General features: G+C 61.1%; 1 protein-coding gene across 5 annotated transcripts; it reads left to right on the plus strand.

Moving 5' to 3' along the window:
* The first annotated feature begins 2,261 nt into the window (after nt 1-2,261).
* On the plus strand, nt 2,262-21,180 carry TPO (thyroid peroxidase). 5 transcript variants are annotated; one of them, XM_079792117.1, is made up of 16 exons: nt 2,262-2,696; nt 3,337-3,440; nt 5,309-5,393; nt 6,036-6,178; nt 7,177-7,309; nt 8,439-8,568; nt 8,928-9,131; nt 9,424-9,933; nt 11,787-12,039; nt 14,084-14,254; nt 16,178-16,415; nt 16,750-16,955; nt 17,881-18,051; nt 19,233-19,364; nt 19,845-19,944; nt 20,955-21,180. In XM_079792117.1, the coding sequence occupies exons 1-16, from the start codon at nt 2,443-2,445 to the stop codon at nt 21,016-21,018; spliced, it is 2,898 nt and encodes a 965-aa protein (XP_079648243.1). In that variant the 5' UTR covers nt 2,262-2,442; the 3' UTR covers nt 21,019-21,180. The 5 variants fall into 5 exon arrangements, with proteins under 5 accessions (XP_079648243.1, XP_079648244.1, XP_079648245.1 ...); XM_079792118.1 differs by having other exon boundaries at nt 9,445-9,933; XM_079792119.1 differs by lacking the exon at nt 19,845-19,944.
* The last annotated feature ends 5,053 nt before the right edge of the window (nt 21,181-26,233 follow it).

Genomic DNA, 26,233 nt, shown 5'->3' on the forward strand with positions numbered 1-26,233 from the left:
TTTAGAAAGCCAGCCGCCTGTGCACTCAGCCGCCCGTGCACATAGATGCCTGTCCTCTCCGCGTGTGCGTCTCCGTACCTCAGCCTTTTGCAGCTCCTCTGAGTCTCAGTGTGCTTTCCTCTTTTCTTCTAGTTGTAGAATTTCCACTCAGCCAGCTTTCCTGTGGTTCTGGATGGTGTCGGTTTTATCTTTTAGTTGTAGTTTTGATACTGTTGTGCGAGGCAGCAGTTTAGGTGTTTACTTATGCCGCCATCTTGGTTTCTCTGCCTGAATCTTTATAAGCGAGTGAGCCCTGTCTGGTTTGGCTCAGTGGATAGAGCCTCAGGGTGTGGACCGAAGGGTCCCAGGTTCGATTCCAGTCAAGGGCACGTACCTCGGTCGCAGGCTCGATCCCCAGTGAGGGGTGTGCAGGAGGCAGCCGGTCAATGATTCTCATCTTTGACTCTCTCCCTCTCCCTTCCTCTCTGAAATCAATTTAAAAAAACACACAGAGGCAGCGAACGAATGTGCAGAGTTGGGGCTGGGACCCCATTATTCCAGTGCTTTCTGTGGCTTCTGCTGATGCTCTGAACCCTCTCGTGAGCGTGCGACCGGCTCCAGGGCCCAGTGGACCGCAGCGGCCGGTCACGGTCCAGCGGCACCCAGAGCCCCACCGTCACAGGACATCCTGCTGCCACCTGACCACGGACCCGTGTCCCGTGTGCGGGGCGTGCACACAGGGGTGCCGTGTGTGGGCGGAGGCTGCGTGTGTGCCTGGCTGTGGGCACTTATCCTGAAGCAACAAGCCACTTACATCAGCAGACACGTCAGCGCTGATGCCAGGATGTCCCGGTCACGGGCAGGAAGCCCCAGGTGGTCCCAGGACGGACGCGGAAGGGGGGCTCGTGGGCTGTCACTCACCCTGGCTCAGCGAAGGGGCTGGTGGCAGGTCAGCGGGCGGGGCTCCGGGCTGCCCAGGGGGCTGAGGTGACGTGTGCCCCTTCCCCAGACTCGAGCTCGTGCCTCACTCCCCTCTGCGGACTGGCCGGGGAGGGCGTCAGACCATGAGTTCCTGTGTTGTTGTTAAAGCAAATATTTTTAAAAATATATTTGTATTGATTTCGGAGAGGAAGGGAGAGGGAGAGAGAGAGACATCAATGATGGAAGAGAACCATTGATAGGCTGCCTCATGCACGCCCCACACTGTGGATGGAGCCTGCAACCCGGGCATGTGCCCTGACCTGGAATCGAACCATGACCTCCTGGTTCATAGGTCATCCTGGTTCATAAGTTTACGCTCAACCACTGAGCCACGCTGGCCAGGCTTAAATTGAGTTTTGATAGGAAAACCTTTGGGTAAGATTCCCAGCATCTAATTCAGGTCAAGAAGGGGCTCCTGGTGCCTGGTCTCTTCTCCATCCCCCTCCCCCTTACCCCCCCCCCCTGCCCCGCCCCGGGAGTCTGGCAGTGAGATCTCCAGGACTGAGGCCTGGCTGGGACCTGGGGCCCTGCCCCCCTCCCTCCTCCCTGGGGGGCCTGCCTGAGGGGTGGTGACGCAATCCCAAGGCCCAGAGCCCAGCCCTCCCTGTCCTGCCCCGCCTGCCCCCTGGCTCTCTCCTCCCAGACCTCAGTGTTGTCCTCTCTAACCCAACCTCCCACCAGGGTGGCCAGTCCCCAGGTGCCCCAGCTCCTCCCGAGGGGCCGGGTGTCCCTCATCACAGACCCACTCAGCGTCGGCACCTGGGACCAAATATTCCCGTGACTAGAGCGGGCCCATTAAAAAGACCAATTACAAGGAAAAACCCAGGTTTTGATTCTGGCTGATTTTTCACGGTTTATCAACAGGACAAGTGTAACCCCCTGGGCTGGGGGGGGGGGGGGGGGGGGCGGGCAGCTCCCTCCAAGCTCACTGTCCCCTGTGGAGGGACCTTGATGGTGACATTGTTATGCTGCTCAGCCTGTGGTGCGAGATTGGGGCCCTGTGGTCTGAGATTGGGGCCACCCACCCTTTGGTCTGAGATTGGGGGCTGCTCAGCCTGTGGTGCAAGATTGGGGCCCTGTGGTCTGAGATTGGGGGCTGCCCAGCCTGTGGTCTGAGATTGGGGGCCTCTGTGTCCTGTTTTAGAATTTCACCTCGCCTCTCCCTCTGGGAGGCAGCCTCCTTACGCTCCACTAACTCCTGAAAAGGGGGGAACGAGAGGAGGAGGGAGCGATTTCATAGGAAACCTGAGATGAGGTGGGACTGGGGCAGACAGCCTTCCCAGCGAGCGTCACCTCCCAGGGAGGGGAGACTGAGGCCGGGACACTGAGGAGGTACCAGGCAGCGTGGCCGGGTCCTCAGCCTGGTCCCTGGGGCAGCCCATCAGCTGGCGGAGCGAGTCCTCTCCTCCATCAGCATCTACTCAGGAAGGCGAGAGGAGCAGCAGGTGCTGTGGGCCGACGTCAGCTGGCTTCTCGTCCTCAATGCGTTTTCCTTTCTCAGACGCGTGGCCAGAGGCTCCGCCTCTCCGGGCCCACAGACGCCGCCCGGACCTCTGGTCGCCCCAGGGACGGGCCACTCGACTCGGCCACTCGAGTGGGCGTCGGAGCGCGGAGCCAGCTTATAGGGGCGCAGCCAGGCCCGGAGCAGACGCGGCCAGGCTCAGGGTTCCGACAGCGGCGGCCACGGGAGCTGCGGTCCTCACGCTGGTCTCTGGCCGGGAAGAGGAGACGGTCAGGTTGTAAACGTGCTGCTTCCGTTTTCTGGGAGAAATGTGCCACGGGAACCTGTGCGGGGGTCCAGGGGAGGCTGGGGTTCGGGCCAATGTGGGGCGCTCGCCGAGCCCCGCTGACTGCGGCCTTCCATGACCTCCAACCTCTGCTCAGGGGCCGGTCAGTTAACTCCGGACCAGACGCAGCCCATCCAAGAAGCGCCAGGAAGCCCGCGATGGGGAGGACCTGGGTGTGGGGCGTAGCATGATGGCGTTCGGTCTTTGTGATGCTGAGGTCATTGCATGAGCAGGAGAGAGAATGCTGAGGCAGTCATGGGCCTCTAGGGGTTATGATGGCTAAGGTCCTAATGATCACTCTTCCTGCTTGGAGCTGCCATGGGACGTAGATTATTTATTCCCAGTGCTTCCTCCCAGGAACCTGACACAATGGACGTCAGCATGCAACAGGGGCAGGTGTCAGAGCTGGTCTGCTGATCTTCCCGCTCCGGGAGGTATTCGGGTCCTCGCAGCCCACGCCAGCCTCTGGGAACCTGTCGCCGTGGAGGGGCAGTGAGCGCCAGCCGACCGAGGGCCTGACGACAAGTTGCCCCAAAAGGCGGCTCCTGGGCCCCAGCCCCTGACCGCCTGCCTCTTCATTTGGTTGTAGAATGAGAGCGCCGGCCGCCCCGGGCATCACGCTGGCCGTGGCCTGCAGCCTCCTGCTCTGCAGCCTCCTGCTCTTCCCCTTCCTGAGGGGCCAGGCCCTCTGGGGTAAGTGACAGCTGGATGGGGTCTGAGGACCCGGCAGAGTCCCCGCCCTCAATTCCAGAGCAGAAGGCGCTGGTGGCTCAGAGGCTGGTGCGAGACCCTCGGGTTCTGTCCCTTTCCCAGAAAGAGAAGAGCCACTCTTGAGTTTAAGAGAATGAAAACACAGCTCTTTCTGGAAAAGAACCGATTTTCCCAGGAGTACACGGCAGACGTGTCCATTTACCTGCTCAGCTACTTGGAGCAGGAGTGTTTCTTTGGGAGCATCTGCTTGCTCCTTTGCCGTAAAGTCCTTCCGTTAAGTAACTCCTGTGGTGCCCTTGGGGAATCAGGGTGTTACATCACCAGACGTGGTGACTAAAGCAGAAAGTCCTGGCTGATGAGAGAAAATAAGATGAAGATGAACAGCAGGGAGCAGAGGCGTGGCCAGCAGGGAGAGGCGTAGCCTACAGAGGGGAGGCATGGCCAATAGGGAGAGGTGGGGCCAGCAGGAAGAGGCGTGGCCAGCAGAGGGGAGGCGTGGCCAACAGAGGGGAGGCGTGGCCTGCAGGGAGAGGCGTGGCCTGCATAGGGGAGACATGGCCAGTAGGGAGGGGCGTGGCCTGCAGAGGAGAGGCGTGGCCTACAGAGGGGAGACATGGCCAGTAGGGAGGGGCGTGGCCTGCAGAGGGGAGGCGTGGCCTGCGGAGGGGAGGTGTGGCCATCAGGGAGAGGCATGGCCTGCAGAGGGGAGGCGTGGCCATCAGGGAGAGGCGTGGCCTACAGAGGGGAGGCGTGGCCAGCAGGGAGAGGGTGGCCAGTAGGGAGGGGCGTAGCCTACTGCGGGAGAAGCAGGAAGCAGCCTTTGTTTGAAAAGGAAAAAGCTGGCAAATTCATTCCAGTTCCTCGGACTTTGTACCCTTCACTGGAGCCTCGCATTTTAACCCAGAAATAGGTTTGCCACGTTGTCTCACTGGGTCTGGACCATGTGCACTGGGACTCCCAACCAGCAGGTGCTCATTTCTCCAGCTCTGGCGGCTCAAGTCCAACACAGGCGCCACAGATCGGGGGTCTGCCGAGGGCCGCGTCCCCCGGGGTCTCTGCTGTCAGGGCCGGGACCCTGTGCGTAGGCCCCCCTCCTCCCACCCTCAAACGGGGCGACGGGATGTCAACCTGCGAATGTGGAGGCAAACCCCAGAGCATGGCACTTCCTGACCATTGCACCGACTAAAAGATAAAAAAGGAACTCTTTTCACTGGGAACTGCGGTGCATCGGAGTGATTTATCTTTTGTTAAAAGCACAGTTAAGCCCTAGGCAGTGTGGCTCAGTGGATGGAGCGTCGGCCTGTGGACCGAGGGTCCCGGGTTCGATTCTGGTCAAGGGCACATACCTTGATTGCAGACTCCTCCCTGGCCAGGGCCCTGGTTGGAGCTCGTGCAGGAGGCGCCCAATCGATGTGTTTCTCTCACATTAATATATCTTTCTTTCCCTCTCTCTTCTACTCTCTCTGAAAATCAATGGAAAAAAATCCTCCGGTGAGGATTAAAAAAAAAAAAAGCACAAGTTGAAAGAGGCAAATATTACATGGATTTTCTGTATTGCTGGTTCAGGTAACAAAACTATTCAGACAAGGCGATAGAATCACAGCGGCCGGGCCGGTGAGAAAAAGGCACAGCCCACGGCACCCACGTGCGGCCAGAGCAGGGGGCCCTTCCTGGGGCCCGGCACCCGCGCTCTGCCCGCCGGGAGCAGCCACAGGTTAAGGTGGGAAGACGCAGGGCCCAGGTGCAAGCGGCCAAAGCTGTCCACAGCCTCCCGCTGGCTCCACGGAGAGGCTGACAGGACGGCGGTGCTGGCTGTTGGTGCCGCGCTGAGGGTGGCCCTGGTTCCGCAGGGAAGTCCGAGGACTCGCACGCGCTCAGCATTTTGGAGGAGAGCCGGCGCCTGGTGGACGCGGCCATCTACAGCAGGAGGGAGAGGTACGCCCGAGCCCACGAAGGGGACCTGCCCCGCCCGTGCCCGGTGTGCCTGGCCCTGTGACCCTCCGCCTGTTTCCCAAATTTAACCTCACCGCCACCTCCAAAACTGGCCCCAGAGTCTCCGTTTGGCAATGTTCAGTCTCCCAGTCTTCCTCTAGCAAAACAGAGCCAAGCACAGCCATCGCCCGACCGATGACCGATGACCGATGACCGATCCCAGCGTGGGGGTGGGGGTGGAGGATTGGAAGTCCTGCTGGGTGGGCGGCTTCTCTCCCAAGAATTAGGCACCAGCTGCGGAGACAGGATTAAGGGTGCCACGGTCACCCTCCTGTAGTGGCTGCTGGGATAGAGCCGTAGGCCACCGGGGCTGTGGGTCTAAATCTGTCCATGTTCTCTCTCTTTTTTAAATTTTTTTTTTCAGAGAGGAAGGGAGAGGGAGAGAGAGAGAAACATCAATGATGAGAGAGAATCATTGATCAGCTGCCTCCTGCACACCCCCTACTGGGGATTGAGCCACAACCTGGGCATGTGCCCTGACCGGGAATGGAACCATGACCTCCTGGTTCATAGGTCGATGTTCTACCACTGGGAACACCAGCTGGGCAAGAAGCAGTGACTTTACATCTCCCTTTTGTGCCCCAGAAACCTCAAGAAGAGAGAAATCGTTTCTCCATCTCAGCTTCTGTCTTTTCCCAAACTCCCTGAGCCGACAAGCCAAGCTGTTTCCCGAGCAGCAGAGATCATGGAGACGTCTGTACGGGCGAAGCAGTCACAGCCTCCAACAGGTGAGCGAGCGCTCGGGGTCCCGGTCCCCCCCCCCGGGAGTGCCAGCCAGGAGTACACCTTCTTCAGGGGCCGGGTGGGGGCCCCAGGGGTCTGTCTCGCTGCCCCCAGGAAGGCGTGACTCTTACACGCAGGACTAACCCAGCAGTTGGTAACACATGATATTTTGTTTTTGTTCGTCTGAGGATGAACGATTGCTCTGCTATTCAAATTGGATTTGGAGAACCAGCTCGAAATTAATTTGTGAATAAACAGCAATAGAACTGGCAAAAGAGAACCCCACAAAAACGAAAGAGCCTGTTTTCTGGGGTCCTGACCTCGAACATTCACCGAAATCAACAGGAAGAAGCAGGGAGGTTTTGTAGGTGGACACACCCGTCTCGTCAGAGGACTTGGCCTGGCAGGACTTAGGCAGGGAGGGTAGCTACCAGGGGGTCGCCGTCCACTGAAGCACCACGTGGTTGGACACAGGCCTCAGCTGGGCCGTGTTCCACCAAAGACGTGCCCAGCGAGGTCAGGGTCACCCAAGAACCGGCCTTCCCCGGCTCAGAGCTCGAGAACTGCTTTTCCGAAAGATCGGAAGAAACTAAAATTTAAAAGCCCATCTTTGGGGATGTTCTCGGGGTTGAGCGAGAGGATTGTTATGTGGGACCCAGGCCCGGGAGCACACGCAGGTGCTGGGTCAGGGGTCGTGGCCTCACGGAGGGTTTACGTGTGACCCAGAGCCCGGGAGCACACACAGGTGCTGGGTCAGGGGACGTGGCCTCACGGAGGGTTTACGTGGAACCCAGAGCCCGGGAGCACACACAGGTGCTGGGTCAGGGGACGTGGCCTCACGGAGGGTTTACGTGGGACCCAGAACCCGGGAGCACACGCGGTGCTGCGTCAGGGGTCGTGGCCTCACGGAGGGTTTACGTGGGACCCAGAACCCGGGAGCACATGCAAGTGCTGGGTCAGGGGTCGTGGCCTCACGGAGGGTTTACTCTGACGTGGTTCCCAGATGCTCTGTCGGAGGAGCTGCTGAGCACCATCGCCAACGTGTCGGGGTGCCTGCCCCACATGCGGCCCCCGCAGTGCCCGGACACCTGCCTGGCCGACAAGTACCGGCTCATCACGGGCGCCTGCAACAACAGGTATCTGGTCACCCCGACCTCCTGCAGGTGGATTGGAACCTGACTCCCTCCTGGCCTCCGAGCTCCCGGGTCCTCTGGCCTCTGGCCTGGCCCCTCACCCACCTTTTCACGTCATCTGGACACCCGTCTGGTCGGTGCTGCCTTCCTCACGGTCCTGTGTCCAAATGCAGGGCCTCTGGGACCCCACACCCTAGGGTGGGGGTGGGAAAGGGTCACCCAGGGTGACCAGGAACGCGGAGGAAGGAGCAGAGGGCGTGATGGGCGGGGATCGGGCCTCAGCCTCGTGCTGCGGGCAGGCCCCACTCGCGGACTGTGGCTGAGACCGGGACCAGCAGGAGGACGTGCGGGTCCTCCCTGTGTCGGGCACACAGCCAGGCCCCGCCCAGGAGAGGCCGGAACTCAGATGCAGACAAAGACCACCCTGGGGTGCCGAGAGGGGCCGAGAGCAAAGGTCCCGGACCACCACCTCGCTCTGAACTTGATGGCTCAGCAGTTCCACGACCCGGCTTCCAGCAGCATCTTCGCACTGAACGCCCTGTGTGAGGCAGGAACAGGCACAGCGCCCCGGGCGGTGGTGGGCGCCTGAGGGGCGAGACACCAGCAGTTTTCCCAATTGCATCTTTGCTGGGAGCACCCCAGGTCTCTGTCCTGCAGGGAGGCCTTTCCCCCCCACCCACCCCACCCCCCGTGTGGCCCCAGTGTGAGGGGCACCTGAGCGGGAAGGGCTGTTGGAAGGTGGGAAGGTGTGTCCTGGGCTGAGGGAAGGGCGCACCTGGAACGTGAGAGGATCCAGGTCCATGAGCCCCCAGGAGGCCGTTCACCCGGCTGCAGGCCCTGGTGTGAGGCCGGCTGGAGGCCGCGGTGTGAGGCTGGCTGGAGGCCGCGGTGTGAGGCCGGCTGGATGCCCTGGTGTGAGGCCACTGGAGGCCCTGGTGTGAGGCCGGCTGCAGGCCCTGGTGTGAGGCCAGCTAGAGGCCATGGTGTGAGGCCGGCTGGAGGCCGCATTGAGCAGGGTCCCAGGGAGCCTGCCCGAGGGCTCCCCTTGAGGATGGTTTATTGTAGGTGGACCTGCTGCCTCCCCGTTCCTCCTCCCTCCCCTCCCCACTCACCTGGGCACCTTTGTCTCCAGAGACCATCCCCGGTGGGGCGCCTCCAACACGGCCCTGGCCCGGTGGCTGCCGCCCGCATACGAAGACGGCATCAGTGAGCCCCGAGGCTGGAACCCCGACTTCTTGTACAACGGGGTTCCCCTTCCCCCGGTCAGTGCCCCCGACGCTGCGTGACCTGTACTAGGGTTAGGCTCTGTGACCTGTCCCTGAGCCCGGGTGGAGGTGGCGGGCTGTGTGTGGGTGTCTGGGATTCCCTCCACCCTCACCCCTGCGGGTGGGGCCCCTTGCAGCTGAGGGACTGAGTCACCAGTAGGAGGGGACCACGGTAAGGTAAGGCCCGCCTGCTGTCTCCCTGGTCTCCCTGGAGGGGTTGGTGGGGGGGGGGGGGGAAGCCAGGCCTGTGCAGACACTTGCTGGTCAGGTGGCGGCTCACCCCTGGACGTGAGGGTGCCCCCCCCCCCCCCCCCAGACCCTGCTACGTCCGCCCGACCCGGATCCCTTTCTTCCAGGTCCGGGAGGTGACTCGGCAGGTCCTGCAAGTTGCCAACGAGGCCGTGCGGGAGGACGGCCAGTACTCGGACCTGCTGGTGGCATGGGGGCAGTACATCGCCCACGACATGGCCTTCACGCCACAGGACGCCAGCCAGACCGCGCTCGGGGGCGGCGCCTGCCAGCCGGCCTGCAAGAACCGGAGCCCGTGCTTCCCCATCCAGGTACCGTGTCCCCGTCCCTCCTTCCCCATCCAGGTACCGTGTCCCCGTCCCTCCTTCCCCATCCAGGTACCGTGTCCCCGTCCCTCCTTCCCCATCCGGTACCGTGTCCCCGTCCCTCCTTCCCCATCAGGTACCGTGACCCCGTCCCTCCTTCCCCATCCGGTACCGTGTCCCCATCCCTCCTTCCCCATCCAGGTACCGTGTCCCCGTCCCTCCTTCCCCATCCAGGTACCGTGTCCCCGGGCTGTGAAGGGGGCGCTGAGACCCCGGGGTGACCGCCCCTCTCCGACAGCTCCCTGCCTCCGCTGTCCAGGCCGGCGCCACCTGCCTGCCCTTCTACCGGTCTTCGGCCGCCTGCGGCAGTGGGGCCCAGGGCGCCCTGTTCGGCCACCTGTCCCCGGGGAACCCACGGCAGCAGATGAACGGGCTGACCTCCTTCCTGGACGCGTCCACCGTGTACGGCAGCTCCCCGGCCGCCGAGCAGCAGCTGCGGAACTGGACCAGCGCGGAGGGGCTGCTGCGGGTCAACGCGCGCCACAGCGACGCCGGCCGCGCCCACCTGCCCTTCGTCCCGCCCCATGCGCCCCGGGCCTGCACCCCGGAGCCCGGCGCCCCAGGCCGCATGCCCTGCTTCCTGGCGGGGGACAGCCGTGCCAGCGAGGTCCCCGCCCTGACGGCCCTGCACACGCTGTGGCTGCGGGAGCACAACCGCCTGGCGGCCGCGCTCAAGGCCCTCAACCCGCACTGGAGCGCGGACACCGCCTACCAGGAGGCGCGCAAGGTGGTGGGCGCCCTGCACCAGGTGCGCACAGCGCCCTCCCGGCGCCCCGGGCGGGTGCGCAAAGCCGCGTGGGCGCCCCGGGCGGGAGCGCAAAGCCCTGTGGGCGCCCCGGGCGGGAGCGCAAAGCCCTGTGGGTGCCCCGGGCGGGTGCGCAAAGCCCTGTGGGCGCCCCGGGCGGGAGCGCAAAGCCCTGTGGGCGCCCCGGGCGGGAGCGCAAAGCCCTGTGGGTGCCCCGGGCGGGTGCGCAAAGCCCTGTGGGTGCCCCGGGCGGGTGCGCAAAGCCCTGTGGGCGCCCCGGGCGGGTGCGCAAAGCCGGTGGGCGCCCCGGGCGGGTGCGCAAAGCCCGTGGGCGCCCTGCACCAGGTTAGCCCGCAGCTTCCCGAGGGCTGGCTGCCCCTGGTCTGCACTCGTCCCCTCGGCGGGCTGACGTGTGACCAGGAGTCTGGCGGGAGCAGGTTCAGTGCGCCCGCTGGCTCCTGGGCCCAGAGCCTTGGGGTTTAACGCAGTGCGCCCTCCTGGCAGCCCCTGGGACCCTGGACACCAGCTTTGTAGTTTATACTTTGAGTCGACGGAGAACATACAAAGGAAAACAGTGTGTGTGAGGTTGTGAATTACACGTTCCATAGGAGCCGTACTCCTTTCCTCACGTAGGATTTTGGATGTGGAACCGGAGGATTGCTGTTGAGTTACGTGTTTAACGTGTCTGTTCTTCCCGCCTTCCACCGCCTGGAATTTAAGAACCGAACTGTCCTCCTGCCAGTGGGTCTGCGGTGTGTGTACGTTGGTGTGTGTGTGGTACGAGTGTGCATGTGTGTGTTGTGGGTGTGAATGGGGATGTGGGTGTGCATGCATGTGTGCGTGTGGTGTGTGTATGGTATGTATACATGTGGTGAGTGTATGTGTGTACATGTGGTATGTGTACATATGGGTATGCATGTGTGTAGGTGGTGTGTAATGTATGTGAATGTGAGGGTGTGTGGTGCATATATGGGTGTGTGTTGTGATTGTACATGTATGTATGTGTGGTGAATGTGCATGTGTGTACATGCGTGTATGGTGTGTATATGTGTGGGGAGTGTATGTGTGTACATGTGGTATGTGTACGTGTGGGTATGCATGTGTGTAGGTGGTGTGTAGTGTATGTGAATGTGAGGGTGTGTGGTGCATATATGTGTGTGTGTTGTGATTGTACCTGCATGTATGTGTGGTAAGTGAGCATGTGTGTACATGTGAACGGCACAGGTGCTGGAGTAGCAGGTGGGAGCGCTCCCTCTTCCGCTCTGAAATCAATTTGAAGAACTCTGTGGAAGAGGCTTTTGCAGCTCAGGAGGCAGGCCCGGGGGTGGGGGTGGGGGCGGGGCGGGGCTGGCCGACCTCCTGGGGTCACCGGCTGGTCTGCGTCCTGAGCCCCGGGTGCCAGGTCCCTGAAGCGACCAGATTCGATGTTTGCTGTGGGTGCAGGAGTGGCTGCCGCGCCCACAGGGGGAGTGGGCACGAGGGGAGAAGGCGGTTTGGATGGAAAGTTAGTCACGTGTGTGAGAGGAGCTGCAGGCGGCAGCCCTCCGGCCAGGCAGTGCTGAGGCCCAAGGTGGCCGCCGCGTCCTGTCCTGTCCGCCCCAGGGGAGTGGGGGCGGCTCTGACATGCCCCCCAGGCCACCGATGCGAGAACTCCGAGACTGTCGGACGGCGGGTGCTGCGCCTGCTCACCTGTGTCCATCCTGGGCGGCGTGGGCTGTCCGCGGGCCGCCGAGCCGGGGCTGTGCCGGGGAGACCCTCCTTCCCTGGGTCCGACCAGCCCTGCTGCCTCCCGCCCTCCCTCCCCCTCCCCCCATCCCCCTCCCCCACTCAGAGGCTCCCTATCTCCTTTCCCACAGATCATCACTTTGCGGGATTATGTCCCCAGAATCCTGGGCCCCCAGGCCTTCAGGCAGCACGTGGGCCCCTACGAGGGCTATGACTCCGCCGTGGACCCCACTGTGTCCAACGTGTTCACCACGGCTGCCTTCCGCTTTGGCCACGCCACGGTCCACCCGCGGGTGTGGCGGCTGGACGCCCACTTCCGGGAGATCCTGCCCCCGCTGCTGCTGGGCGACGCCTTCTTCAGCCCCTGGAGGGTCCTTCACGAAGGTGTGAGCCCCTCCTCTCTCTCTCCCTTCCTCCCTCCCTCCTCTCTCCTCCCTCTCTCTCTCCCTCTCGTTCTCTCTCTCCCTCTCCCTCTCCCTCCCCCCTATATCTCTCTCCCTCCCTCTCCCTCTCCCTCTCCCCCTCTCCCCCTTTCCTCTCTTCCTCTCTCTGTCTCTCTCTCTCCCTCTCCCTCTCTCTCTCTCTCTCTCTCTCTCTCTCTCTCTCTCTCGCTCTCGCTCCCTCTCCCCCTCTCCCCCTTTCCCCCTTTCCTCCCTCCCTCCCTCCCTCTCTCTCCCTCTCTGTCTCTCCCTCTCCCCCTCTTCTCTCTCTCTCCCTCTCCCTCTCCCCCCTCTCTCTGTCTGTCTCTCTCTCCTTCCCTCCTCTCTCCCTCCCTCTCCCTCTCCCTCGCCCTCTCCCTCTCTCCCTCTCCCTCTCCCCCTTTCCTCTTTCCCTCCCTCTCTCTCCCTCTCCTTCCCTCCTCTCTCCCTCTCCCTCTCCCTCTCCCTCTCCCTCTCTCCCTCTCTCTCCCTCTCCCTCTCCCTCTCCCCCTCTCCCCCTTTCCTCTCTCCCTCTCTCTGTCTCTCTCTCCCTCTCTCTCTCAGAGACAGAGCCCACCACAGCCCCTTCAGTGTCAGCATGCCCTACCGTTCACATGGGTAGATCCTGCCCGTCATGGGTGTTTATGGAGGAAGCACATGTGCTCAGAGCTTTTATTTTTCTATTTAATTTTAAACATTTTTATTGATTTCAGAGAGGAGGGGAGAGGGAGAGAGAGAGAGAAACATCAGTGATGAGAGAGAATCATGGATCGGCTGCCTCCTGCACGCCCCCCACTGGGGATCGAGCCCACAACCCCGGCCTGTGCCCTGACCAATCCAACCGTGACCCCCTGGCTCCCAGGTCAATGCTCAACCCCTGAGCCACGCCGGCTGGGCTGCTGGGAGATTTGAAGGCTTAACTGTTCCTCAGAAACACCCATCAGGCCTTGCAATTCAGAATTCACGGGGCAAGTGTCCCGGGCCCGGCTGCCCCCCCCCCCCCCCCCCGTGGTTTCAATAACACTGAGTGGAAATCGGACTTTATATCCTCCCTGACAAACGAGGCCCTTTTCCCTAAACACTGCCGTGGCCGCGCTCAGTGGTCTCAGAAGGTCACGGCTGGGTCACGTGTGGAAGTGAACGGTTTAGAAGCCACTTCAGTTTCTGGGTGAGGTAGGCAGGTTCTGCCCACACCCCCGTCCCTCCTTTCCTCCCTCCCCCCTCCCCCACCCCGTTCTCTCTCTGACTGTGTGTCCGGAAGCTTCTCTCCTGCTCCTACGGCTCTTGGCTCTGAGTGGCTGAGGGGAGGAGGGGGAGGAGGCCACTGTACCCGCTCGGTGACCACTGAACGGTCAGCACGCCGTGTGGGAGAGGCCAGGGTGCAGCCGGGCTACCAGAGGGTCTGACCGGTCCCCACGGGGCCCCGGGGATGGCTGGTGCTTTGGAGGTGAAGGGCTGCCCCCCGATCTCTCACGGCTCCCTCAGCCACACCGAGTCCCCCCTGCTGCTCCTGATGTGCGAATTCAGCGAATGCTTCCCGTGACTGTAGTGTTTTTGCTGTAGAAAAATGAAGCAAAACACTTGAGCATCCGCCCTGGTTGCTCCGTGGTTAGAGCCACGGACGGAGGGTTCCCGGGTTCGATTCCCGATCAAAGGCAGGCACCTCGGGTGCAGGCTCGATCCCTGGCTCTGGTCAGGGCACATGTGGGAGGCAAATCGCTGTGTCTCTCTCTCCCCCTCCTTCCTCCCGTCCACTCTCTGGAAATCAGTGGGGAAGGAGCCTCGGGTGAGGATTAAGAACAAAACACTGGAGCCTCTGAGGGGCGCAGGTCTGGGTCCCCTCGGACCTACGTCCCGACCGCCCCGCACCCGAGTCAGTCCCCTCAGACGCGGGTCCCGGCGAGGGCCAGGCACCCCCGCGGCTCCGGCGTGGGCCCCAAGGACACTGGTTAGGGAAGCGCGTGGTTGAGGCCCGGCCGGGGACACGTCGCCCTCGGGGTGTCTTGCAGGAGGTGTGGACCCCCTGGTGCGGGGCCTCCTGGCCAGGCCGGCCAAGCTGCCGGCGCCGGGCCAGCTGGTGAGCGAGGAGCTGACGGAGAGGCTCTCGGTGCTGGCGCCCGCCGGGACCTTCGACCTGGCGTCGCTGAACCTGCAGCGGGGCCGGGACCACGGGCTGCCAGGTGAGCCGCCGGGCTGGGCCTGGGGGCGCCCGAGAGGCCTGCTCCCCGCGTCGGCTCTGCAGCAACCGTGTCTGCAAACCCGCCGTCCACGTCCGGGCTTTGCCATTCCGACGGGTGCAGCCTCGCCTGCCTCCTGTGTCGTGTTGCTGCTTTCTGGGGCTGAAATGCGTTTATTGTTTTTATTTTTATGTTTTAAATATATTTTTTTATTTCAGAGAGGAAGGGGGAGAGAGAGAGAAAAAAACATCAATGATGAGAGAGAATCATGGATCGGCTGCCTCCTGCACGCCCCCTACTGGGGATCGAGCCCGCAACCCAGGCCTGGGCCCTGACCTAAATCGAACCCGGGACCCTTCAGTCCAGGCTGATGCTCTATCCACTGAGCCACACCAGCTAGGGCTATTTTTATTTATTTTAATTTTTAATTATTTTTTCCCTTGGTACTATATGTCCTGTTTTATTATTTTTTTAATGTTTACACTCTTTATCTTTTATTTTTATTTTAAAAATCTTTATTGTTGAAAGGATCACATGTTCCCCTTTCCCCCCATTGACCCTTCCAGCCACCCTGCTCCCCGCCAGCCCTCACCCCGGTTGTCTGTCCATGGGGGACGCGTATGTGCATACAAGTTCTTTGGTGATCACGTCCCCCTCAAACCCCCCCCCCCCTCCTCTGTCCGCAGAGGAGCTGCTCACTCCCTTAGACAACGGGACCCCGTGGGCCTCGCGCCCTGAGAGGGGAGGGCCCTGCGGGGGGAGGGGGGCGGGGGGCGGGGGTCAGGGAGGCTGGGTGTCCCGGGCCATCGCGGAGTCTGCATCGGGCTTCCCAGGGCCGCCTGCGCGACACACGTCACGGGGAGGTCGGGGTCCACGCCTCCTGTACCCCGTCCCCCCGTCCCCCTCCCCCCCGCCCCGGCCTGGGCTGTGCCTAACCCGCTGGCCCAACCTCCCGGCCATGGTGTGCCGGCCCCTCTGCTCAGGCCGGGCCCTGGGCTGTTACCCTGCGCCCCTCACTCGGGTCCACGCTGGCCCCCTCCCCCCCTCAGCTGTCCCCTCCACACCCCCTGCCCCCTGCCCCCTGCCCCCATGGCCCACCCCTTGCCCCGTGCCCCCTGCCCCCATGGCCCACCCCGTGCCCCGTGCCCCCTGCCCCCTGCCCCCATGGCCCACCCCGTGCCCCCTGCCGCCATGGCCCACCCCGTGCCCCCATGGCCCACCCCGTGCCCCCTGCCCCCTGCCCCCATGGCCCACCCCGTGCCCCCATGGCCCACCCCGTGCCCCCTGCCCCCTGCCCCCATGGCCCACCCCGTGCCCCGTGCCGCCATGGCCCACCCCGTGCCCCCTGCCCCCTGCCCCCTGCCCCCATGGCCCACCCCGTGCCCCCTGCCCCCATGGCCCACCCCGTGCCCCCTGCCCCCATGGCCCACCCCGTGCCCCCTGCCCCGTGCCCCCATGGCCCACCCCGTGCCCCCTGCCCCCATGGCCCACCCCGTGCCCCGTGCCCCCATGGCCCACCCCGTGCCCCGTGCCCCCATGGCCCACCCCGTGCCCCCTGCCCCCATGGCCCACCCCGTGCCCCCTGCCCCCATGGCCCACCCCGTGCCCCCTGCCCCCATGGCCCACCCCATGCCCCGTGCCCCCATGGCCCACCCCGTGCCCCCTGCCCCCATGGCCCACCCCGTGCCCCGTGCCCCCATGGCCCACCCCGTGCCCCGTGCCCCCATGGCCCACCCCGTGCCCCCTGCCCCCATGGCCCACCCCGTGCCCCCTGCCCCCATGGCCCACCCCGTGCCCCCTGCCCCGTGCCCCCATGGCCCACCCCGTGCCCCCTGCCCCCATGGCCCACCCCGTGCCCCCTGCCCCGTGCCCCCATGGCCCACCCCGTGCCCCCATGGCCCACCCCGTGCCCCCTGCCCCGTGCAGGGTACAACGCCTGGCGGGAGTTCTGTGGGCTGCGCAGGCTGCACACCCGGGCTGACCTCGGCAGCGTCATTGCCAACGGCAGCGTCGCCGACCGGATCATGCGCCTGTACCGGCACCCGGACAACGTGGACGTCTGGCTGGGCGGCCTGGCCGAGGACCTGCTGCCGGGCGCGCGGACCGGGCCCCTGTTCGCCTGCCTCATCGGGAGGCAGATGAAGGCCCTGAGGGACGGCGACCGGTAGGTGTCGGGCCGTCACACCACCATCCGGGTCACAGGGGGTCAGCCAGGCCTGGGGTCCGGGTCACAGGGGGTCAGCCAGGCCTGGGGTCTGGGGGGCCCCCGCTCAGCAGGCCTGTGGCCGGCAGGCTCACTCCCCGTGACGCTGGTATTTAACAATTGGGGTTCTCCCAGGAGAGCCCCTGGCCCCCATTCACGCCCAGCTGCAGCGTCTCAAGTGGCCGACTCCGGGGAGAAATGCCGACGTCCTCTCGCTCGGAGCCGTGCCCTCACCGCCCGGGGGTCCCGGACGGAGCGCTGACCGGCGGCCCCTCCGTCTGTCCCTCCTCTTCAGGTTTTGGTGGGAACACGGCGGGGTGTTCACGGAGGCGCAGAGGCGGGAGCTGGGGACGCACTCCCTGTCGCGGGTCATCTGTGACAACACGGGCCTCCCCCGCGTGCCCGCCGACGCCTTCCGCGCTGCCAAGTTCCCCCAGGACTTCACGCCGTGTGAGGGCGTCCCCGGCCTGAACCTGGAGGCCTGGAGGGAGGCTCCCCCAGGTAACGGAGCCCCTGCCGCCTGGGTCAGGGCGCGGGCTCCAGCGCAGAGGCGGTTTCCGATCGATCAGCGGTTGGGAGAAAGCAGCAGGGAGCCGGGCCGTCCTCGTGGCGTCCCCGTGGGAGGCAGGACGTCCCAGCCGCCCCCCCCACCCCCCCGTGGGAGGAGCTGCCCGTGTGGCTGGGTCAGGGCCGAGGGGGCGGCAGCCACGGTTCCCGACTCACAGGAGCCCAAGGCCCCTGGTTGAGAAGCCATCGCCGACACATTTTAAAAAATATGTTTTAATTGATGTCAGAGAGGAAGGGAGAGGGAGGGAGAGAGAGAAACATCCACGATGAGAGAGAATCATCCATCGACTGCCCCTGCACGCCCCACACTGGGCACTGAGCCCACACCCGGGCCTGTGCCCTGTCCTGGGGAGACACTAAGCCAAGGGCACAGGGTGGGGACTCGAGGACGGAGATGCCAGGAGGGGAGGCAGGTTTCCCATTGAGGGAAGAGGACCTGCAGCCTGGGGGGGCCGTGCGGGGCCTGGGGGAGCCGTGGGGGGGCTAGGGGGGCTCTGGGGGGCCATGGGGGGGCTGTGTGGGGGGCCGTGTGGGGTTTGGGGGGCCATGGTGGGGGGGCTGTGTGTGGGGCCTGGGGGGCCGTGTGGGGGGCCGTGGGGGGTTTGGGGGGCCATGGTGGGGGGGCTGTGTGTGGGGCCTGGGGGGCCGTGTGGGGGGCCGTGGGGGGTTTGGGGGGCTGTGTGGTGCTTGGGAGGGCCAAGGGGGGTTATGGGGGGGGCTGTGTGGGGCCTGGGGGGCTGTGTCTGGGGCTGTGTGGGGGGCCTGGGGGGCTGTGTCGGGGGCTGTGTGGGGCCTGGGGGGCCTGGGGGGGCCCTCGGGAGGTGATGAGGTGAAGCTGACTGCCCTCTCCCCGGCCCAGAGGACGTGTGCGGCCCCCTGGAGCGTGTGGCACACGGGGACGCCGTGCTGTGCGGGCCCCCGGGCCGGCGTGTGCTCGTGTTCTCCTGCCGGCGCGGGTTCCGCCTGCAGGGGCCCCGGCAGCTCGCCTGCTCCCGCCGGGGCCGGGCTGACCAGCCCTCCGAGTGCACAGGTCAGTTGCCCAACAGGCGTCTTCCAGTGGCTCTGCCCAACCTGCCCTTCGGACTCCGTTAACACGGGCTGCTCACTGGGAGGCGCTCTGGGCACGGCGTCCCCACGCGTGTGGCTGGGAGGTCACGGTCCGCTCCTGCCGACCTGGCCCCGGGGACACCTTTCCTGGACGAGGCGTCCGGTGGGCACATCAGGTGCCACGGGGGGGAGGGGAGGGGGTGCAGGCGGGATGGGCCGGCAGCCTGGGGAGGGGAGGGGGGTGCAGGCGGGACGGGCCGGCAGCCTGGGGAGGGGAGGGGGGTGCAGGCGGGACGGACCGGCAGCCTGGGGGGCGGGGAGGGGAGGGGGTGCAGGCGGATGGACCGGCAGCCTGGGGAGGGGAGGGGGGATTGTGGTAAAGAAGCTGCAGCGCCAGTTGCTCTGGACTCAAACGGAAGCGTCCACAGGAAGAGCCCGAGGCCAGGCGCCCTCCGCCCCCCGCACCCCGCCCCCCGCACCCCGCCGCCCGCACCCCGCGGCCCGCTGGCCGTGCCGTGGCCGCTGCTGCCTGGTTCTCACCGTTTACCGCTCCCACGGTCACGCCTGCAGCGCACCCTCCTGCAGCACGTTAGCACACGGAGGCGTCAGCGCGGTTCAGACTTAGTGCCCGCCCACCACCCAGGCCCGTGCCCCGCGGCCTGGCTCCATGTTGGCGGGACACGGAGGACAGGGTCAGGGACCACAGGCTCCCAACATGGTGACCGTCCTCCTCCAGGAGGGGATGGAGGGGGCAGCGGGCTCTCGGGGGGAAGGGGCCACCCACATGAGTCACAGCGGGCTCAGGTCAGGCTCAGGGTCAGGCTCAGGTCAGGGTCAGGCTCAGGTCAGGCTCAGGCTCAGACTCAGGTCAGACTCAGGTCAGACTCAGGGTCAGGCTCAGACTCAGGTCAGACTCAGGGTCAGACTCAGGTCAGACTCAGGGTCAGGCTCAGGGTCAGGCTCAGGTCAGGCTTAGGGTCAGGCTCAGGTCAGACTCAGGGTCAGGCTCAGGGTCAGACTCAGGTCAGACTCAGGCTCAGACTCAGGGTCAGACTCAGGTCAGGCTCAGGGTCAGGCTCAGGGTCAGGCTCAGGTCTGGCTCGGGGAGGGGGAGGGGGCTGTGGCCGGTCCTCAGCCGGGTCCTGACCTCCGTGCTCTGTGCAGACATCGATGAGTGTGAAGATGAGCAGAGGCCACCCTGCCCGGCGCCCGCCCGCTGCAGGAACACCCAGGGCAGCTTCCGGTGCGAGTGCTCGGAGCCGTACGCGCTGGGAGACGACGGGCGGACCTGTGTCGGTGAGCCCACCCCTCGGGGCCCCGAGTTATCCTGGGAGCTCAGCACGGTGTTTAATCGTGTACAGAACAGAGAGGGTGGGCGACTCGCTCAGGACCACACAGCCTGAGGCAGACCTAGGATTCATGACGTGGCTTCTAGCTCCTGTAAAAGAAGAACAACGTGCAGATGCATGTTAAACGGAAAGACAGATTTATCCCCCTCCCGCAGAGGGGAGGGGCCGCCGTGCAGGACTGAGCTTAACCCCAAGTCCAGCAAAGCCCAGGCTGCACAGCCAGAGACGGAGCGAGGGCGAAGGGAAGGCAGCAGAGGCACGGTGGGCAGACTTGGGATGGGGTCAGGCTCAGGTCCGGTCAGGGTTGGGGTCAGCTCAGGGTCGGGGTCACGGTCAGCTCAGGGTCAGGGTCAGGTCAGGCTCAGGGTCAGGCACGCTGACACTGCCTGAGACCCATGGGCTTGCTGACCGGCTGGCTCTTACCCAGACTCCGGGCGGCTCCCGAAGGCGTCCTTGGTGTCCATCGCGCTGGGCGCCCTGCTGGTCTGCGTCCTGGCAGCCGCCGCCTGGACGGTGATTTGCAGGTGGTAAGTCCCGTCTTCAGGGACCAGGAGCCCAGGTTCTCCCCGTGGAGGCTGGTGACCGCGCTGCCAGGCCCCACCCCTGCGTCCCTCTGCGCACGAGGACGCTCAAGTTTCTCTCATCTCTCCCTTCTCATTCCTTCAATTGACTTGGATCTCTAGTTTCTCTCCTCCTTCTCTCAATATTCTCATCTCTCATTCTCTCCATTTTCGTGGATCTCTCGCTTTTCTCCTTATTCTCTTAATTTTCTCTCATCTCTTGCTTCTCTCCTCATTCTCTCAAATTTCCTGTATTTCTAGCTTTTCTCCTCCTGTTCTCCATTTTCTTCCATCTCTCGCTTCTCTCCTAATTTTCTCTATTTTCTTGGGTCTCTCACTTCTCTCCACATTTTCTAAATTTTCTCGGATTCCTTGCTTCTGTCCCCATTCTCTCAATTTCCTTGCATCAATCGCTTCTCTCCTCGATCTTTCAATTTTCTCTCATCTCTCCCTTCTCCCCTCATTTCGTCCATTTTCGTGGATCTCTCGTTTTTCTCCTCAATCTCCCAAGTTTCTCTCATCTCTCACTTCTCATTTTCCCAGTTTTCTTGGATCTCTCACTCTTCTCGACATTCTCACAATTTCCTCTTATATCTGACTTCTCTCCCCATTCTCTCTATTTTCTTGGATCTCTCGCTTCTCTCTTTATTCTCTGTATTTTCTTGGATTTCCCGCATCTCTCCTCATTCTCTTTATTTCCTCCCTTCTCTCCCTTTGGTTTTCATTCTTCCCATGTTCTCTCCTCTCTTGCTTCTGTCCCCCATCTCTCCATTTTCTTGGCTCTCTCTCTTCTCTCCTCTTTATCTCAGTTTTCTCTCGTCTGTCCCTTCTCTCCTCATTCTCCACGTTTCCTCGAGGCCCCCACGGGGTGAGCTGCTCCGTGAGCCGCACCCGGAGGAGGACAGGGCGAGGGTCTGTCGCTCACCTTCCGCAGCAGCAGCTCGCACCCTCCTCACCGGGAACGCTGTTCCTCGTAGGTCCTCGGTGACCACGTCTCTGTCCCCAAATGGCGATGGTCATTCCTGGGAAGGCGGTCTGTGACCCGATGAGGACGTCTTGGCCGCGTTCACCGACCTCCCTCCGTCGCTGAGACTCGCCTGGCATCTGCAGAGGAGCCACGGGGGGGTGGGGTGGCCCGTAGCTCGTCACCACCCGTCAGTAAGGGGGGCGGCTCCGTGTTTGGGGCCATTCCCACGAAGCCCTGTGCCGCCTCAGGACCGGGGGCCCTTCCGTGTGAGCCTCAGGCCCGCTGCCCACGGGGGGGGGGGGGGGGTGTCTGCCCGTCTGCGTCTGCGGGTCCCTGGGGGCTGGATTTCTGCCTCGGACAAGAAGGAGCCAGCCTCGTCCCCGCCACGGGTCCCAGAATCCTGACAGCGTGAAAACGGGCACGCGCTGGCCCTGACGGCTAACAGCTCCGTGCGCAGCCCTGGAGGTCACCCTGAAGGTCACGGTGCAGCCCTTGGTTGGCGGAGGGACCATCGGGTCCCCGTGTGGAGGGAGTTGGCTTCGCAGCAAATTAAGGTTCAAAGAGCGATGACCACCCCATCACAGGCCACCCCTGTGGGAGCCGCTGGCCGCTCGGTGGACAAACGGTCCCTTCAAAGCCCCGATGTCCACGTGGGCTGCTGTTCTCCTCACAAACCCACTCAGGACGCATGCACTGTCCAGAGCCAGGGCCAGGCCTCCCCCAGGCCTTAGACTCCCCTCGGGCCACAAGGCTGGGGGTCCCCTGGACAGGACTGGCCTTTCCTTCCTGACAAAGGCAGACGGCGCCACCTGGTGGCCACTGTGGGGAGCGCAGGCATGGCCGTGGCATCCTGATCCAGGGCCTTACCTTCTACCCATCATTTCCCGCCCGGTCCTCGCCGGCCTCTTCTTCCTGGAGACACGTTGCCGCCTGCCACTCAGCTGCCAGCCCCTCCGGTCGGTCGGTTCACGGCTGTCAGAGCCAGGAGAGTCCTTCGTGATGAAAGAACACGTTGCCATAGACACAGAGTCAGACACTGAGATTTAAAGGAAAACAACGATCAATCCGTAAAGCATTTAAGCTGCTGGGTGATTTAGCTTTAACACAACTGTTGATGGGTGTCATGACTTTTTATTTTTTATTTTTAGGTTCCTCTAGGGCCTAACGGCCAAATCTGTTTGAACAGAGTCTTCTTTAAATCGTTCTGCATTTGTTTTTAATTTGGAGAAAGAACAGTCTGGATCTGTGGATGCAGTAACACAAATTGTGAAAAACAAAAATAAAGGTCTTATAAAAAATGGTGTTATTAGCTTTTTCTCACCACAGTCATCCGACAGCTTTCATTCTGTTCACATTTCACGTGGTCGCACCTTGTGGTGGAGAAAGAGCGTTATTGAGGCTTCGTTCCTTCAGACAGAAAAAGGCGACTTTGCAGGTTCTGCATTCGCCACAGGCCACGTGGTCCTTTCGGCCGGCTTAGAGCAATGCCGCAGGTCACGAGTATTTACCCCGAATCGTACGTCTGCCAGGCTGGCTCCTGAGCAAGCAGCAGGTGGAAAATAACACATCGCAGCCCTCAGTCTGCCTCCAATTCGGGCAAAACACCGACGCCCGGGCTCTCGGCAGAAAACACAAAATGCTGTCCGACTGGGTGAACGGTCCACAAAGGCAGCTTTGTGATGAAAACACAGTGTTGTTGTGTCAGCTCACACGGACAGGCAGGGGCGTGGGCCCCGCACGGGGCAGAGCAGCGAGGGACGAGGGTCTGCGGTTCCCCGGGCATCACCATGCCCACGTGGCAGGTGTGTCTTTGGGCTAAAACCCAGGCGACACGGGAGCCCTCAGAACCAACCGGGCCCTGCAGGGAGACACAGATGGCCTGAGTCCACGTCTTACGGGCCCTGCTGGGCACAGAGAACCCCTGGTGAGTCTATAAAAGCAACGCGAACAGCGACGGTCGTTCATTTTATTTGCACGAAGTGTTTTCTCTCGGTGAGGGGACCGGAAAAACCAGGCTCACAGGTCAGCGCTGTGGTCCCTCACCCCACGTCCACCTGGGACGCAGGCAGCTGCCTGGATGTTGACGCCTCATTGTACACACACGCATCGTGTTTGACACCTTTAGGATGTAGGTCAGACTTCAGAACTTTCAAAAGTGGGAAAAGCCCGGCCGGTGTGACTCAGAGGTTTAGAGTCGACTGGTGAACCCAGAGTTCACGGTTAGATTCCCAGTCGGGGCACATGCCTGGGTTGTGGGCTCCATAGCCAGTGTGGGACGTGCAGGAGGCAGCCGACCCATGAATCTCTTATCATTGATGTTTCTATCTCTCCCTCTCCCTTCCTCTGAAATAAAAAAAAACAACCACCTCTAAACAAAGCTCTAACACTAAAATCTAACCCTAACCCTAACCCTAACCCTATCCCTAACCTTAAAAGCTAAACCTAGGCCTAACCCTAACCCAAATACTAACACCTAACCTTAACCCAAACCCTAACCTTAACCCTAAAAGCCAACCCTAACCCTAATGCTAAAACCTAACCCTAACCCTAACCCTAATGCTAAAGCCTAACCCTAACCCTAACCCTAACACCTAACCTTAACCCTAAAAGCCAACCCTAACCCTAATGCTAAAGCCTAACCCTAACCCTAACCCTAATGCTAAAACCTAACCCTAACCCTAACCCTAATGCTAAAACCTAACCCTAATGCGAAAACCTAACCCTAATGCTAAAACCTAACCCTAACCCTAATGCTAAAACCTAACCCTAACCATAACCCTAATGCTAAAGCCTAACCCTAATGCTAAAACATAACCCTAATGCTAAAACCTAACCCTAACCCTAACCCTAACGCTAAAACCTAACCCTAATGCTAAAACCTAACCCTAATGCTAAAACCTAACCCTAACCCTAATGCTAAAACCTAACCATAATGCTAAAACCTAACCCTAACCCTAATGCTAAAAACCTAACACTAATGCTAAAACCTAACCCTAACCCTAACCCTAATGCTAAAACCTAACCCTAACCCTAACACTAATGCTAAAACCTAACCCTAACCCTAATGCTAAAACCTAACCCTAATGCTAAAACCTAACCCTAACCATAATGCTAAAACCTAACCCTAACCCTAACCCGAATGCAAAAGCCTAACCCTAATGCTAAAACCTAACCCTAACCCTAATGCTAAAACCTAACCCTAATGCTAAAACCTAACCCTAACCCTAACCCTAACGCTAAAACCTAACCCTAATGCTAAAACCTAACCCTAATGCTAAAAACCTAACCCTAACCCTAACCATAATGCTAAAACCTAACCCTAATGCTAAAACCTAACCCTAACCCTAATGCTAAAAACCTAACCCTAATGCTAAAATCTAACCCTAACCCTAATGCTAAAAACCTAACCCTAATGCTAAAACCTAACCCTAACCCTAATGCTAAAAACCTAACCCTAACCCTAACCCTAATGCTAAAACCTAACCCTAACCCTAATGCTAAAAACCTAACCCTAATGCTAAAACCTAACCCTAACCCTAATGCTAAAACCTAACCCTAATGCTAAAACCTAACCCTAATGCTAAAACCTAACCCTAATCCTAATGCTAAAACCTAACCCTAACCCTAACCCTAATGCTAAAGCCTAAGCCTAATGCTAAAACCTAACCCTAATGCTGAAACCTAACCCTAACCCTATTGCTAAAAACCTAACCCTAACCCTAACCCTAACCCTAAAACCTAACCCTAACCCTAATGCTAAAACCTAACCCTAATGCTAAAAACCTAACCCTAACCCTAATGCTAAAACCTAACCCTAATGCTAAAAACCTAACCCTAATGCTAAAAACCTAACCCTAACCCTAACGCTAAAACCTAACCCTAATGCTAAAACCTAACCCTAATGCTAAAACCTAACCCCAACCCTAATGCTAAAACCTAACCCTAACCCTAAAAGCTAACCCTACCCCCAACAGTAAAATCTAACTCTAAAATCTAACCCTTACCCTAAAAGCAAACCCTAACCCTAAAAGCTCTCACCTTAATGCTGAAATTTAACCCTAACCCTAACTCTAAAAGCTAACCCTAACAGTAAAAGCTAACCCTAAAATCTAATCCTAACCCTAAAAGCTAACCCTATTGCTAAAACCTAACCCTAAAGCTAAAACTTAACCCTAACCCTAACAGCTAACTCTCACCTTAACACTGAAACCTAACCCTAACCCTAAAAGCTAACCCTAACAGTAAAACCTAATCCTTCACCATTTTCACCCAACTACCAACCCCCTTCCCACCAGTCTGTTCTCTGTGCCTGTGAGTTTGTTGTCACTTATTTTTCCTTTAGATTCCACAGAATCCGGTGTCGTTCTCCCACTCCCTCACTTCTCTCCGTGTAACACCCCAGGTGCGTCCATGCTCCCAGATGTGAGGTGTCACGCTTTCCTGTTGCCGGCACATTCCATTGTCTATGGGCACCACCCCTCCGGCCCCACGGGCAGGTTTCATTGGGGGCAGCCCTGGTCGGAGCTGGAGGTGGGAGTCAGCGGTGGCTGGGGACGGGCTGTGTGAGGGCCTGGAGCGGAGCGGCGCCCGGGGGCCCGGCTTCTCCCTCCCCCACACCCCTCCCCCGAGACAGCCCCTCTAATACAGCAAATGGCTGTATGGTGACAGCCTCACACTTTAAAAAAAAATTATTCTTTTTTAAGAAGGAAGGGAGGGTCAGGGAAATCTTCCTAGTAAAGATGACCTCAGACTCTAGTCTTTTTTAAAAATATATTTTTATTTATTTCAGAGAGGGAGGGAGGGAGCGGGGGGGGGGTGGAGAGGAGAGAGAGAGAGAGAGAGGAGAGAGAGAGAGAGAGAGAGAGAGAGAGAGAGAGAAAGAAAGAGAGATGAGAGAGAAAGAGAGATGAGAGAGAAACATCGATGATGAAAGAGAATCATTGATCGGCTGCCTCCTGCACGCCCCGCACTGGAATCAAACCGTGACCTCCTGGTTCCTGGGTTGATGCTCAACCACTGAGCCACGCCGGCTGGACCAACCTCCATACTCTGCAGGGGGACCAGGCTGCGGGCTTGGTCCAGAGCAGAGAGCCGGCCACTTAGCGGGTCCCTGGGGCCTGACGAGCGGCTGTGGCTCGTCCTGGTCCCGAATCCTGGTCTCTGCACAGGACACTCAGCAACCTGACAGGGCTGTGCCAAGCGCCGTGCAGTCACACATCCCAGAGGAAACCCTTCATAGCTGTGCTAACAGGGAAGAAACAATCCCATGTTCAATATTTAGATTCAAAA

Source organism: Cnephaeus nilssonii, assembly GCF_951640355.1.
Source record: "Cnephaeus nilssonii genome assembly, chromosome: 15".
Lineage (NCBI taxonomy): Eukaryota > Metazoa > Chordata > Mammalia > Chiroptera > Vespertilionidae > Cnephaeus > Cnephaeus nilssonii.

Excerpts from the sequence above, each read along its gene's own strand:
- TPO (XM_079792117.1), top strand. The coding sequence starts at position 2,443 with ATGCGTTTTCCTTTCTCAGACGCGTGGCCAGAGGCTCCGCCTCTCCGG. Across the intron at positions 8,569-8,927 it reads ACGGGGTTCCCCTTCCCCCG|GTCCGGGAGGTGACTCGGCA; the intron begins GTCAGTGCCCCC and ends CCTTTCTTCCAG. Across the intron at positions 12,040-14,083 it reads CTGGAGGGTCCTTCACGAAG|GAGGTGTGGACCCCCTGGTG; the intron begins GTGTGAGCCCCT and ends GGTGTCTTGCAG.